General features: G+C 38.3%; 1 protein-coding gene across 2 annotated transcripts in view; it reads right to left on the bottom strand.

Annotated features, from left to right (window-relative positions):
* THSD7B (thrombospondin type 1 domain containing 7B) overlaps positions 1-15,177 on the bottom strand; it is a 630,645-nt gene that overhangs the window by 125,833 nt on the left and 489,635 nt on the right. For both annotated transcript variants that reach the window (XM_075933305.1, XM_075933306.1), the window contains exon 15: positions 11,726-11,904. In XM_075933305.1, the coding sequence (XP_075789420.1) occupies positions 11,726-11,904 (179 nt within the window). The remainder of the gene's footprint in view (positions 1-11,725; positions 11,905-15,177) is intronic.

Here is a 15,177-nt window from a genome sequence, read left to right as displayed (position 1 = left end):
TGAAAGGACAGCGTCATATTGTTATCACCAAGGGTATGTCTAGACTGCATCCCTCTGTTGGCAGAGAGATGCAGATTAGGTAGGTCGACATTACAAATGAGGCAGAGATTGAAATATCCCATGCCTAATTTGCATAAAAATGGCAGCCACGTTTTGCCGACTCAGTACTTGCAGGAGGCATAAGGGATCTGTTGAAAAAGGCTTTCTTTCTCAACAGATCCCCCTCTAGACTGCCACTTTTTGCTGACAAAGTCATGAGTTGGCAAAACGTGGCAGCCATTTTTATGCAAATTAGGCACAGGATATTTAAATCCCTGCCTCATTTGCAATTTCGACCTGCCTAATCTGCATCCCTCTGCCAACAGAGGGATGTAGTCTAGACATACTCCCAGAGAACATTCGTATCAGAGCTCCTGGTTTCCTCAACTGGATCAGTAATGGCAGTGACACATGTGGCTTCCACATGCCCTGATAACCCTCATGCTAATTTCTTGCTTCAGCAAGAATGTAGTCCTCCTGCTGGTTTCTGAAGTCAGCTTATGAGGAGCTGCTGGCTAGTGGGTAAAACTGCTCCACTGTTTCTGAACAGTAAGCATTTCACCCATGCTAGTTTATCTGCCAATGTGAATGGGAGCTCATGTCATACGCCCAATCATGGGTATCGAGATGTTTTCTTTCTGACATAACTTGCTCTCTTTGTTATGCATTCTCATGAGCAAAAGTCCAGTGAGAATACGTCTTGAAGTCAGAGAAACTTTCCCTACCAATCATACCCTCCCCAATATAATTTAGTGATAAAAAACCACTGAGGCCCTGATAAATATTAAAGCACAGATTTTTACCTAAATAAAAGAATGTAACAATATTTTTAAAAATGACAACGGAAAGGAAAGATGGTATAGTCAAAAAAGCAAAGAAATCAGGAGCCCTTGAGAATATTGCAGGCCATAGTTTCTTCACATATAAAATGGGGTTATATGTATCAGCCTTTTGTGAAGCTTATTTCATATATATGTGTAAAAAACGTGAATTCTTAGATGGAACGGGTAACAGGACTGCAAGACTTAATTTCTATTAGGCACTGGCTGACTTAGAATATCCTCCAAAGGAACTGTAGTCATTACAGCACAAGCAGAGTTCTATGGTAAGAGAATCTTCAGAATTTTTTTGCTCTTTTATGTATAACTACATGAGAAAGTAAGGGCAAAGATACAAACTCTGACAATAGTTATTTAAATTTACCAAAGCAAAGGCTTTCATACATTTTCTCTTCCTTCGGCTCACTTTTAAAGTTACAGAGACTATGTCTAAACTGCAGGCTTCTTTTGGAGAAGCTTTTCCAGAAGAGATCTTCCGAAAAATCTTCTGAAAGAGAGCATCCACACTGCCAAAGCACATTGAAAAAGCCATCTGCTTTTTTGAAAGATAGCATCCACACTGAATGGACACTATCTCGCATTTAAGCTGTGATTACTATGGACAGAGTGGCCACCAGGATACCTGTGCTTTTTCCTCTTTCCTCTTCTTTCGAAAGAACCCCCTCTTTCTGCTCCACACACGCCTTTTTCCAAAACAGCTCTTTCGGAAAAAGGCTTCTTCATAGAAAGAGGTTTACCAATATCAGAAAAAACCCTCATTTCCTTTTGATTTTTTTTCTAAAGAACGCAATTGCAGTGTGGTCGTAAGTGTAGGTTGGTTTCATTTTTTTTTCCAAAAAAACTCCGTAGTGTAAACAGAGCCTCAGGGCATGTCTAAACAGCAGGGCTAAAGCCAAAATAAGCTACGCCACCTGAGCTATGTCAATTGTGTAACACCAACCTAGAGTACAACAGGGTAAGTTCAGGACAAATTGGCATCTCTATGCATATCCTTGCTTTTGTCAAATTATAGCTGGATGAGCATGATTTCAACTATGCGCCATGATATTTACTTTTTAGAATAAGTGTGGCTGGCTGATCTTCAGAGAAAAGGGGTATTGAATATTATACTGTAAGGACTTTTCAAAAAGCACTAGGTAATTAGAAAGAACAGGAAAAAAACCAAACCCAAAACTAAATCTGTTGCCAAGAAATAACTGAGGTTTTAATCCTATTGTGTGCCTTTGCTCCTAATACAAAGACAAGCAAAAGTTCAAACTCAGTCTTAATCATTGTCACGCTGATTTATGGCACACAGTCTATGCTAGTCTTTCAACATGACATACTGTCCATTAGAGATTTGGCACATACCAAATGTCTTTCCTTAAGTATACTGCCCAAACTAATTTAGCTTCAGGGCCAGGGGTAAAATGATAAAACTTTGCCTATTAGGCAACTTGTACTTTTTTGGTTGCCTTTCCACGTAGTGGAATTACAGAATTAAACAGTCTCAGTATACTTCCTAGTCTATTACTGTATTTTCTAGTGCACTGCCACGAAATAGATGGGGTTTTTATTTCAAACCCCCTAAAACAGAATTTCAATCAGAAGATGCCATTACTGGCACATTTTCAGTCTAATATACATAAAATTAAATATGCAACTATTTTTACGATAACAAAAATTGTGGAATGCATACTTTAATTAAAACCTTTATAATGATTTTAATAGCTAGAAGAATGTGATCTTGGTAAGAGGGCAAGAGGTCATCAGTTAGTACCTTTAGGTTATATTTCCGGCACTTCTACTGGTTCCTTATGTAACACAGGCCAAACTATGTCTTCATCTAGCCCTTTGTAAGGTGTAGATCAGGGCTACTCAACTTTGGAAGCCCTGGGGGCCACAATGATACTCACAGCACATGCGGAGGGCCACAACTTAAGTGTGGTTGCATATACATGCAAATATATATGCAAATAGTGTCTTTCACACTGACTGGCATGAATACAAAGATAAAGGCAAGATTACACAATATGTAGGCCCCATTTAAAACAGTTCTGCTGACTTAATAAAATGCAATATTTATCCGATTTTCACCCGTACATCAGCACTTTTAATAAGCAATGACAATCCAGGAATTTAACTACTAAAATACATATCAACAGAAGACCATTATACTGACTCGCCATTGTGGAACGTATTCCCAGTGGAGGCCATGTTCAAAAGATCCCACCTGCAGGCTGCATGTTGACTAGCCCTGAGGTAGATAATAATTATTGTGAGGTTGATGAGTGTTATAAGTGACATAACAAAGCTTTGGTAAAGCCCCTTCAAGCTGCTTAGATAAAAGGCACTACACAGCATTAAAGTGTAATAGGTATTATTATAAAGAAGTGTGAGAAGTGTGAATATAGTATAGAGTGAAACAAGCATCCTTTCCAAGAAATTGCTAAGTTGAGCAATTTTTTCATGAAAATAAGTTCTCCTGAGTGAAAATGGTCAGATGCAATACACATATTGAAAAGAAAACTGTTAGACTCCCTGATTTGAGAAAATGAGAGCACAGACGTACACCAAAAACATGGCACCACCCTTTCAGACCCATTAGTTTCTAAGCAGTACTGCAGATATAGGAAAATGAAATCACAGGTAAAATGGAAACATCTTTGTTGGGAACTTTGACCTCCCTCAGAAGAATCTTTATGTTTTTGAATCCTTCCATTTGAAAATAACGTATTGAAGTTGAATGCAGGATTTGTGGCTGCTGGGAGTTATAGAGCCTTACACAGATCACTGTCCAGACTTATCCAATAGAGGATACATCTACAATCTTCTTGGACACTGGTGTGTCTGATGGGGTGGTACCAGGTTCTTGATGTAGGTTTGCTTTCATATTTTTTCAAGGCAGGGGGTCTAACAGGCAGCCTACGAAGGGCAGGCTTTCCTTTCTCTCTGCACTCAGGGAGTGTATGGTTACCCTGACTGAAAATATATTGTACTCACTTCAAAAACTTGTTTTAGTGTTAACAAAAAAGTCTGTATAGAACACGGGATTTTTCAGGGGCAGAGGGGTTGCTATCAAGATTTTTTCCCACAGAACTGAAGGAAAAAAACAAATAATTTTTCTATATTATCAAATTTGACTGAAGTTGGAAAAACATTATCTGTAATGTTCTCTCATTTTACTTTGGAAATAAGGAAAACAACTTTTTTTTTGTAGGAAAAGCTGAAGTTACAGGAAGGATTTAGGTGTCTGAAATGGAGTTTGGCATCAAGAAAATCAAGGAAAGTATAACAGCAGAGCCAGTGGGGTGGGATTGGGATGGGACCATAAGGTTTCTTCCCCTAGTTAAGTGAAGCCAGAATGTTCAGTTTTTATTTTTCCCATCTCAACAACATTCTCTTGGTAGCAATCATACAGTATCAAGGATGGCTCTATTACTTACTGGTAAGTAGTATACTACATCTAATGTATACTACATATAGTAGATGCATTTGCCAAAGTGGTTTTTACCTATGAAAGCTTATGCCCAAATAAACTGGTTAGTCTTTAAACTGCCACAGGTCTAGTCCCTAATTCCCCTCCCCCTTCCCCCCCGAGGAAAACAATAAGCCTGAAAATTGACCCTGATTTCATGGGCAGTCAAAATTAAGAGCATAAAAATGAAATCTATCCACCAGTCACAAACCACCTGTGGATAGGTAGATATATACAGGATGTTTTGACCCAGGTCCTGCAAATAAGGATTTGAATACAGGATGATGTCAAAAAAGAAAAAACAAATCCTTCATTGTGCATGAATGTCATTGTTCTCTGAGAATGCCTGATTATACTTAAGTATGCACCTTGTTCCATATGTTGACCTGAGATAAGATATAACATCTTGCTCCATTATAGTTATAGTTCTTACAACACCAGTTATATATTTTAGGGTATGTCTACACTAGCCCCTAGTTCGATCTAGGGAGGCTAATGAGGGTGACCGAAATTGCAAATGAAGCGTGGGATTTAAATATCCTGTGCTTCATTAGCATGTTCCCAGCCGGTCGCCATTTTAGAAATTAACTAGCCCGAAGTAACTGCCCGCGTCTACACGTGGCAGTGAAACAGGATTCCGAATTAAAGCCCTAGCTCCAATTAGCTGGTAAACCGCATTCCAGGAGGAATACCAGCTAATTTGAGTTAGGGCTTTAATTCGGAATCCGGTTTCACTGCCGCGTGTAGACGTGGGCAGTTACTTCGGGCTAGTCAATTTCTAAAATGGCGACTGGCCGGGAACATGATAATGAAGTGCGGGATATTTAAATCCCGCACTTCATTTGCAATTTCGGTCACCCTCATGAGTCTCCCTAGATCGAACTAGGGGGCTAGTGTAGATATACCCAAAGGGACTATTGCAGTGACTGCAGGATTGCAAACAATAGTACCTGGTAATGTCTATTATTTAGGATAATAGATTCATATAATTATAGGGTTGGAAGAAACCTTCAGGAGATCATTGAGTACAACGACCTGATATTTGTTGTTAGACCAAAACCATTTTTGAAGTCTGAGTAAAAACAGTTCTATCATTTTCTAGAATGACAAAATGATATAAAAATTCAAGCAGCCTTAACTTTGGCATATTCAAACTTCAGAGAGATCCACTTCAAAACTACAATACGTTCTTAATTTAGAGGTTTTCCAGGGGTGTGGAAAGGGTTTCATAGAACATATTTCAGAAGAAGCATTTCTGTCGTAAAGTAACTATACTTTTCATATTCTAATATAACTATTGTCCTTTCTGGAATTAACCTTTAAAAATGACAGCGAGGATAACATATTCATTTAAAATAAAAGGGAAAGCAGTAAATCTAAATTTCAACTACCACAATTTTCTCCAGCTATCTTTGGATCTAGTAGGACTACCAATCTTTGTAAAGACAATATAGTTAAATATACACAAGAAATATTAAGTAATGCAGGAAATAAAATATTTGCTATGTAGTTTATTCTCAACAAGAAAAATTAACCTGCCAACAATATATTTCAGAGCAAAGAGATAATTCTCATTTTTGTCGTTATCCTAAACATATATAAAATATTCAAGTTCAATACCCCTTCTAACTCATATTTAACTTTACATCATGTAATTCTACATACCTATGTACAGAATGGCTAGAACTACATATTAAACAGCTTAGCAACTGCACAGTGTTTATTTGCATTTAAATAAGGGCCAAAATTTGAAAAATATAAATGTTACACAACTTCTAACATATACAACATAGCAGAGAACATCTGCGAACTGACACCGTTTTCCAACTAGAGGTTTAGAAATAATGGATATTGAACTTTTAGATGCTGTGCCTAGTTAATACTGAAGGTATACATAGAAATTAGGGTTGTAAAACTAAAGTGATATAGTATGGGTTTACATGATTTTGTGTAAAAACACTGGCCACATACTTTTTTAAATGCCACAATTAATATACCGATTTTACAGGGAAATACGTAAAGCAATATAAGCGATAAGATGCATATATCAAGTGATTAGATTAGAGTACCTCACACATCCAGTCCAGGAGGATTTTGTTTTTTAATCTAATACGTATTAGAAAGTAACACAAAATTATTGCAGAAATCCAGGAGGATCTGATTCTTTCCAATGAATCTGTAATTCTCAGCTGGTTCCACGAATGAAAGGCAGAAATTTATCATAGCAGAATTAATTCTAGTAATTCTGACTTAGTTAATTATATGCACTGGAAAATTAGTTTATTATGAGAAAGAGCTCCACACAAACATATAAACAATTATGGAGAAGACAGATGGTTAGAAGTTATAGCAAAGACTAACGGCCAAAATCATGAATTGCTGAGTGCTTCTTGTAAGGTGCAGTGTCTCCTCAGGTCCTACAAGATTTAGTGGTAACAAATCAAAACATGTCACAGGATCAGGGTTTAAACTCCCTCCTTCTCCCCCAACTGGAAATCTTGAGCCTAGAGGCCTAGTCAAAATACTTTGAAATAAAATCAGGGGAATACCAAGAAGGAGTAAGAAGGTGATATCACCTCTGCAGAAAGTTCTGGTGACACTATAATTGGACTATTACATCAGTTCTGGTGTTTACACTTTAAAAATGAAGAAAAATTGGAAGACATCCAAGAAAGAGATACACGAACTTTGAATCTGGTATGGCATGAAAAACATTCCCTGTAATAAAAAAGAGTCAACCTATTTAGTTTATTGAAGAAAAAGTTAAGAGGGAACTTGATCAAAGTCTATCAGTAACCGAGAGATGTTATTAGATACTAGACTGCTCTTTAAACTAGAAGACAAAGTCATAACAGGATCTCAGGGCTGGAAGTAGAAGCTAGAATAACAGGTCTCTAAAAATAATTGTAAATGAGGAATTGTGAAGCAGTGGGAGTGTTGCCAGCGGGACTGATTAGGAAACTGTTCTCGGCACAATGCTATTCAATATCTTTATTAGTGTTCAGAAAAATCATATAAAATCAGTGCAGATAAAGTTCGATTTTGACAAAAAACTGACAGACTGGTAAATAATCATGTCAGGTTAATTCTATGTAGATTGGTTGGTTAACAGATCTCACTTGAGCAACATACATTTTAAAACCGTTAAAATCTAGGTACAAGAAAATGTAGATCTGAAGATTGTGTAGAGCAGACGGGGTAAGAGGGGGGATTATTGGTCAACATTTTCTGATGTCAATTTCAGTGAAATTATGATGGAAATCAAACAGGTTCCCTGACAATTTTCAGACCTAACTTCTTAACAACCTGTAGAATTATAGAACTGGAAGGAAACTCACGAGATCATCAAGTCCAGTCCTCTGCACCATATAGATTGTCCCTGATAGGTATCTGTCTAACCTCTCTAAAATCTCCATTGATAGAGATTCCATAGCCTTCCTAGGCAATTTATTCTAATGCTTAACCTCCCTCACAAGTTAGGAAGATTTTCTTAATGTCCAACCTAAACCTCCCTTGCTTCAATTTAAGCCCATTACTTCTTGTCCTATCCTTAGGTATTAAGGAGAACAATTTTTCTCCCTCTTCCTTGTAACAACTTTTTAGTGTCAGGTTGTTAGGAATCCTGCATTTCTAGGTGAGAGACTGTTTGGTAGCCTGCGCTCCCATTCCTGCCCACTACTGTTCCAGGCAGTACTGAGAACTGGGAAGGTGTTGCAATCTGGCAGGTGCTGAGGGCTTGCTGCTCCAGCCCCAGTCCTTTCTGCCTGAAGCCCCACCCCTTCCACAAGCATGGAACTGTCCCTTCCCCACCTTGCCAAGGGACCCAGCAAATCCGTTGGTCACCTTGCTCACAGCAAACTCTTTGACTTCATGCAGGAATTACTGGAATTACTGGGTAAAAGATCTACAGTGGGCATTATACAGTCAGACTAAATGATCCCAATGGTCCCTTCCATCCTTAAAATCTGTGAATGTATGAACTTCAAATGGCCCCCCATAATGCTCAGTTGGAAAACACAAATCCTATTTTGGGGCTCATTGTAGTTCTTACAGATAGAAACCAGACCTCAGGCCACCATGCAGGTGAACCTATTATCAAGTGAAAAGTAGAGGATTTGATTGTGCTTCTACTAACATCAGGACCTCCCATTTGTAGGCCTAATCCAAAGCACAAACAAGTCAGTGGGAGTCTTTCCAGTGAATCCAATAGGATTTAGATCATGTCTCATGTGCCTAGATAAAGATGCAAAAAACTCCACTCCATTTAAATCACTAGCAGTCATGATTTTTGACAAAGATTATACATCAGTGGATCCCCAAAAGTCAACAATTCTGAACTTTTAACCATTTATTTCTTTTAATATCTTCTAAAAGAGGTTTGAAATTAAATAATCTAGTGAGTAAAGGATAGGGAAAACTTTATAAAATTACATTTATTTTAATAATTATCATCTACTGAATCTGTGGGTGACAAGAGTTTGTATCCTTTCATTATAAAAGGAGCTTATTGTCACTCTGTGAATTACTGTAAGATACATTTTGCTTCTTTGGTGATCTGCTTGTTCTGTAAGAGTATGTCTACACTTGCTCCCTAGTTTGAGCTAGGGAGCAAGTGTAGACATACCCTAAGAGAAAGCACTGAGGTATGAATACAATGAACCTTTGCAGCATTCTCTTATTATATTTTCTGGGTCCCTACAGCTTCTGTTAGATTGCTGCTTTTGCAATTTAGTAAATAAAAAGTAATACAAATATTTAAAAGGTTGTCTATATGCAGATGATAAATTGTGAACAACATTAAGCCACTTCTGAATCCAGGTTTTCAAAACTGCCATATAGAATGCAGTTCCTGTATCCATAGTTGCAATTTAAATGACTGCTTCTGCTAGCTGTGGGTCCTGCAGGGTATTAGATATAGAACTAAACAAATAACATTATTGCAAAGTTCCATACAATATATATGTTTTTGTTCCTGTGCCAATTAATTTTGATAGACTGAACCTACCAAGATATGAAAGTAGGAAAAACTTTAAATAATGCTTAATCAATTTGATTTAGGGTACTAGTGTGTAAAATCAGTCAAAAAAGATAAGAAAACACTATTAGTCTTGTTTCTACATATAACAATATTTAAGTAGCTGTTTATAAAACATTGGACTTTTTAAGGTAATTATTCAGTGGTGGCATTTTTCCTATAATATCATTCTTGGACATTAAACATATGCAGATTAGTAGAAAGGGCATTTTCATACATTACAGCTTCAATCAATACTGTATTTATTTTAATAGCCCTCATACGACAGAATGAACTGAAGATCTCTGTGTCTCTTCCATTAACTTAGCTGGAGCTACTGAATGTAAATTTGGCCCAAAGGGAAGTTTATAGAGATAAATTTCAGAGGAAAAAATGAAGACAATAAAATTATATAAACCTCATTTACAAGTAAAATGAATTTAAACTCTAATATTTAAAAAGTAAATCTTGGTCTTACAACAAATGAGTAAACAGCAATTTGTTGGTGTATCCTATCCAGGCAGTCCCCGGGTTACATGGATCCGACTTACATCGGATCCCTACTTACAAACGGGGTGAGGCAACCCTGCACTAGCTGCTTCCCCCCAGCAGACCAGGGAGACGTGAAGCTAGCCCCCCCCCCCCCCCAGCAGACCAGGGAGACGTGAAGCTAGTGCCCTCTCCACCCCCCCAGCAGACCAGGGAGATGCGGAGCGGCTTTTCTCAGCAGACACCTCAGCTTGAGAATAAAGGACTGAGGAAAGTGAGGTGTGGGAGAATAAAACTGAGCTCTGGAGAAATGTTTGGCTAGAATTTCCCCTACAATATGTACCAGTTCCGACTTACATACAAATTCAACTTAAGAACAAACCTACAGTCCCTATCTTGTACGTAACCCGGGGACTGCCTGTATAGTGAGACTGACTATAAGCTGTTTGGGACAGGGACAGTCATTTTGTTCCATGTTTGTGTTTGTACAGCAGCCAGCACAATGGGATCCTGGGCACCAGCTTGGGTTCCTAGGAGTCCCAAGTACTGCTGTGATAGAAATAATAGACAACAGTGGCAGGTGAGGTAGAATTCTCAGTAACATGCAAATTGGGATACTTCAGACAGAGGGCCTGGAGATTCTAGGGCATGGATATGGACAGGAGTAATGAATGTGGTTTGTTGTTGTTCTCACCCATACAGGCTTATGATTCAGTACATGCACTCTATAGATCGGCCATACCTCTGCCAGTCACAGATTTAACCTCTATTCTAGGGCAGAGATGTGCCAGGATGCTCTATTTCCTGGAGGTTAGAGTTCAAATAATAGGATCTGAATTCATGGATCCTAATCGATCATTGACTAAACAGTGTAAAATTCCAGGGAATTATGTCAGGTATAGTATTTAACACTATAAATTATATTAAATTAAAGGACAGCAAAGGCATCTCTTGCAAGATATCTGTGTTAATTAAGCCTTCCTATTTAGATTGTGTCCTTCAGGAGTGAAACAGAATAAGAATGAAAATTTACAAATACCCTGACATGAAAATTAAGGGAGAATTATAGTGATGCCTAATGCTTTTGTTGTTGTTTTCTTTCAAAACAAAAAACAAACAAACCCAAGAGCTGTATTATTTATATAGTTGATGTCAGCTTTAACTGACAGTCTCTTTTTATTGTATTATATTATCATATTATCCAAATACATTCTTTCCACCTCATTTTTCCATCTGAAATAATTTAATGTTATATTCACATGCATTAGTGCTCATTTCTGAAAATTATTTTGTAATTATCTCAAAATATCTGTATAATACCTTTAAAAATAAATAGCAAAAGTTTGCACAACTCTAACAAGTAAGATTTAATAGCAAAAATGTTATATTTTGAATTACTTAAAAGGAATTAAAGAAAACCAATATTTAAAATCAGGAGTGGGAATCTTTTTTGGGCCAGGGGCTGCTGAGGCCCAGGCTAGTGGATTTTGTGCACTCCAGTCCCACAGGGGAAATGGGCGGGGAGGTTGGAGCTTCAGAATGGGTTTCCCAATTCTTTAGGGGAGCCCGAGCCTCAGGGGCTGCATTCATGTAAACTTTAGGTCCCGCACTCCTGTAATTTAAATTATCAATATTAAAAAATATTAAATTAAGATCAGTACTTACGGCATTGAAGATTTTTTTTATCATACTTTGGAGATTATCTTAGAAACATGTCAAAATGAAATCTGAGAAGTTACCTCAATAACTCCTTTATGGAAACCATAAGCTCTATTCATAAGCAGAGAACTTATGCAGAGAACAGTACTTATTTAATAGCTTCTTTGAGTACACTCATCAAAGCAAACATATGTGATAATATTTTATTGGCTACTAGATACACCTCACCTGATTCTTCAGATCCAGTGTTGGGCAAGGGCGACCTCCATCATAAGGCTTTTCTTTAAGCCACTTGGATCGAATTTTCATCCCTGTTCCACAAGAAGAACTGCAAGCAGTCCAACTAGACCAGTCACTTAATTTGCAATCAAATGGACAAGGAATTACACAACGTTCTTCAATGTATCCTAAAACAAAAATTCAGGAAAGACATCTTAATCAAATATATATGATATAAACTGTTAACTTTTCTTCACAAACTTCTCAGAGAAATGTAAGTAACAGTTGCAGAATAATCTAACTAGAAATACTCTGTTGGATTAAATAGAATTGTTCTATAGTACAGAAGAAAGTGAGAAGATATTATAAATGTGTTACAAATATTGAAGGGAGAATTACAAATAACTCCAGTTAACAATAATACTTGCTACAGTAGTATGAAGAGACAATGAAGAGCGTATGCTGAAAATACTTTTCTTGACACTTAATTGTGGAAGTGTCAACTAGTGCTAACAGTTGCTAGGAGTTATTTTTTAAATTAACAGTATGATAGAAGACATGATAAACTACAGTAGACTTCCGATAATCCGGAACCTATGGGACCTTGGGGGTGCCGGATTATCAAATATGCCGGACTATCAGGAGGTACTATAAACTGGTTATATATATACTGTATACATTATATACTGTATATAAAGTGTTCTTAACCCTTTTTTATTGTACATACTGTATCCAGTATACTGTAATGTTTTAGTTTTTTTAAGCCTTATTTCTCTTTTTACTCAGTTCAGCTGCTGCCCTTGTTACCTTGTGACTCGTTTTTTGCCGAAGCTCACTCACTAGGCTCTTGCCATTTTGATACCGGACTATCAGGAGTGCCAGACTATTGGATGCCGGACTATTGGAATTTTACTGTAAATAATACTAAAGAGAATGCAAGAGTCACACTGCACATAAGAACAGCCATACTGGGTAAGATCAAAAATCCATCTAGCACAGTATCCTGTCTTCCATCTGTGGCCAATGCCAGGAAGGAACAGAACAGGTAATCATCAAATGATCCATCCCATTCCCAGCTTGTGATAGAGAGGGAGTACCATTCCTACCCATCCTGGCTAATAGCCGTAGATGGACCTAACCTCCATGAATTTATCTAGCTCTTTTTTGAACCCTGTTAAATTTATCTAGCTCTTTTTTGAATCCTAGCTCTTTTTTGAACCTGAGGCAAGGAGTTCCTCAGGTTATATATTGTGCAAAGAAATGCTTCCTTTTGTTTGTTTTAAACTTGCTACCTATTAATTTTATTTGGTGACCCCTAGTTCTTGTGTTATGGGAACAAGTAAATAACTATTTCCTTATTTACTTTTGCCACACCAGTTATTATTTCATAAATCTCTATCATACACCCCCTTGGTCTCCTCTTTTTAAAGGTGAAAAATCCCAGTCTTATTAATCTCTCCTCATATGGAAACTGTTCTAAAGTCCTAATAATTTTTGTTGCCCCTTTCTGAACTTTTTGCAATGCCAAACTATCTTTTAGCATAAGACATTCTCTGTCTTATTTTTTATACCTTTTAAAATGTTTCCTAACATTTTGTTTACTTTTTTTACTGCTGCTGCATATTGAGTGGATGTTTTCTGAGAGCTACCTACAATGACTCCAAGATCTTTCTCTTGAATGGGAAGAGCTAATTTAGACCCCCATCATTTTTTATGTATACATGCAATTAAGTTTTCTGATATTCCTTACTTTGCATTTATCAACATTAAAATTGATCTGCCATTTTTTTGCCCAGTCACCTTTTGAAGCTCTTCATAGTACCAGAGCTTCAGGAGGTAGCCAAGTTAGTCTGTTACAGAAAAAAAAAAGGTCTGGTAGCACTTTATAGACTAACAAAACATGTAGATGGTATCATGAGCTTTCGTGGGCACAGACCACTTCTCCAGCAACAGATAATTAACTTTTTGAAGTAACCACTAGGTGGCAGTTGTGTGCCCTATAAGAACCTGTGCAAAAATGATCTGACTCTAGCGACTATGTACTCACCTTAGATCTAAACTTACAGGATGTTCTCTATCTTTGGTTACTGACATGGATCTAGCTGCCCCTGTGTCATCTTGCTTACTTTACTACAAATTCCTCTACTTTTATTGCCCTGTTTTCACGTCTGTGGATGCTATTTGGGGTTAGACATGAGATTTTTTGTGGTCCTTTTGGCAGGCATTCCTGGCCAACAAGAGAGACTAAGACAACCAAACAGCCATGGAAACAGCTAATTCAGGGACAAGTCCCTGTGCTCCAGTGAGGAATCATGACCTATAGTTGCAGAGGGATACAAGAAAGTCAGTTCCTTGCACCCTCCTTGTCTTTCCTATATCTGGAATAGCCAAGCACAGTCTGGAAATATTCATCTCCCCAAATAACTTTATTATTATGTACCAGAAAACAATCCTCTTTGCCAAATCTGAATCCGATGGAGCTAGCATGACACCAGTTGAAACACTCTCTACAGTGTGAGCCAAAAGGTACATGCCAGAATAAAAATCTGCCATTCCATAAATCTGGAGAAGATGGAAAAAAACACATGGGTCATCCTCAAGAGGTGCCTTTTAACCACTATCAGTAGCAAATGACAGCCAGTAACACACAACTGCACAAACTTTTGCACAGATGTAGGAAAACACAATTCCATATGGATATGTCTACACTACAGTGTTATTTTGAAATAGCTTATTTCAAAATAACGCGTCTACACACAAAATGCAGTTCGAAAGAGCATTTTGCTATTTCAAAATAGCGCGTCCACACTGAGTGGACTCTGAATTGCATTTAAGGCTGGCTGGAACCAGTTCCAGCAGGGCACCAGGTCAGGACTTCCTGTGTGGGGCTGCTGCCTGAGGCTGAGGTCTGTGCTTAAAGGCCCCCCCTTCCCCCCTCCAGACAGCCACTTCTCAGGTTTCCCTCCTCTCTCATCTACCTCGATGAGAGACAGCAAAGCATTTTTGTCTTGGTGTGCTCTGTTTGCCCTCAGTCGGGACATCACAACTCTGCAACATGGAGCCAGAGCTGCCGTTGGACACTCTGGTGCTTCTCTTGGACGCGTTGCTGTGAGCCTGGCTGCACTTGCTGCAGGCTGCCATCCATCGGGGGGCTGTCAGTATCCAGGAGGCCCTGGAGAAGAGCTTCCACCCTGAGGAGCACTAACAGTCTCCCTGTTGTGCCCCGCTGGGGGCTTGTGCTTCATTCCACCCTCCCGTCCTTCCACTTACCCCTCCCTAACCCCCTTCCTGGTGTAAAATAAAATACACGCATTTTCATGAACACAAATTCTCTTTATTTAACAAAACTGGGGGGGGGGGGGATGAAACTCTGGTGAGACTGGGGAAAAGAGATGGGAGAAGGAGGGGGGGAGGGGAGAGGGAAACCTGGGAGGAAGAAGCTGGAAGGGGGAAGTAAGGGG

This window comes from Pelodiscus sinensis, chromosome 7 (assembly GCF_049634645.1).
Source record: "Pelodiscus sinensis isolate JC-2024 chromosome 7, ASM4963464v1, whole genome shotgun sequence".
Lineage (NCBI taxonomy): Eukaryota > Metazoa > Chordata > Testudines > Trionychidae > Pelodiscus > Pelodiscus sinensis.
The sequence above is the reverse complement of the archived record's forward strand: the minus strand, read 5'-3'. Positions and strand labels throughout refer to the sequence as shown.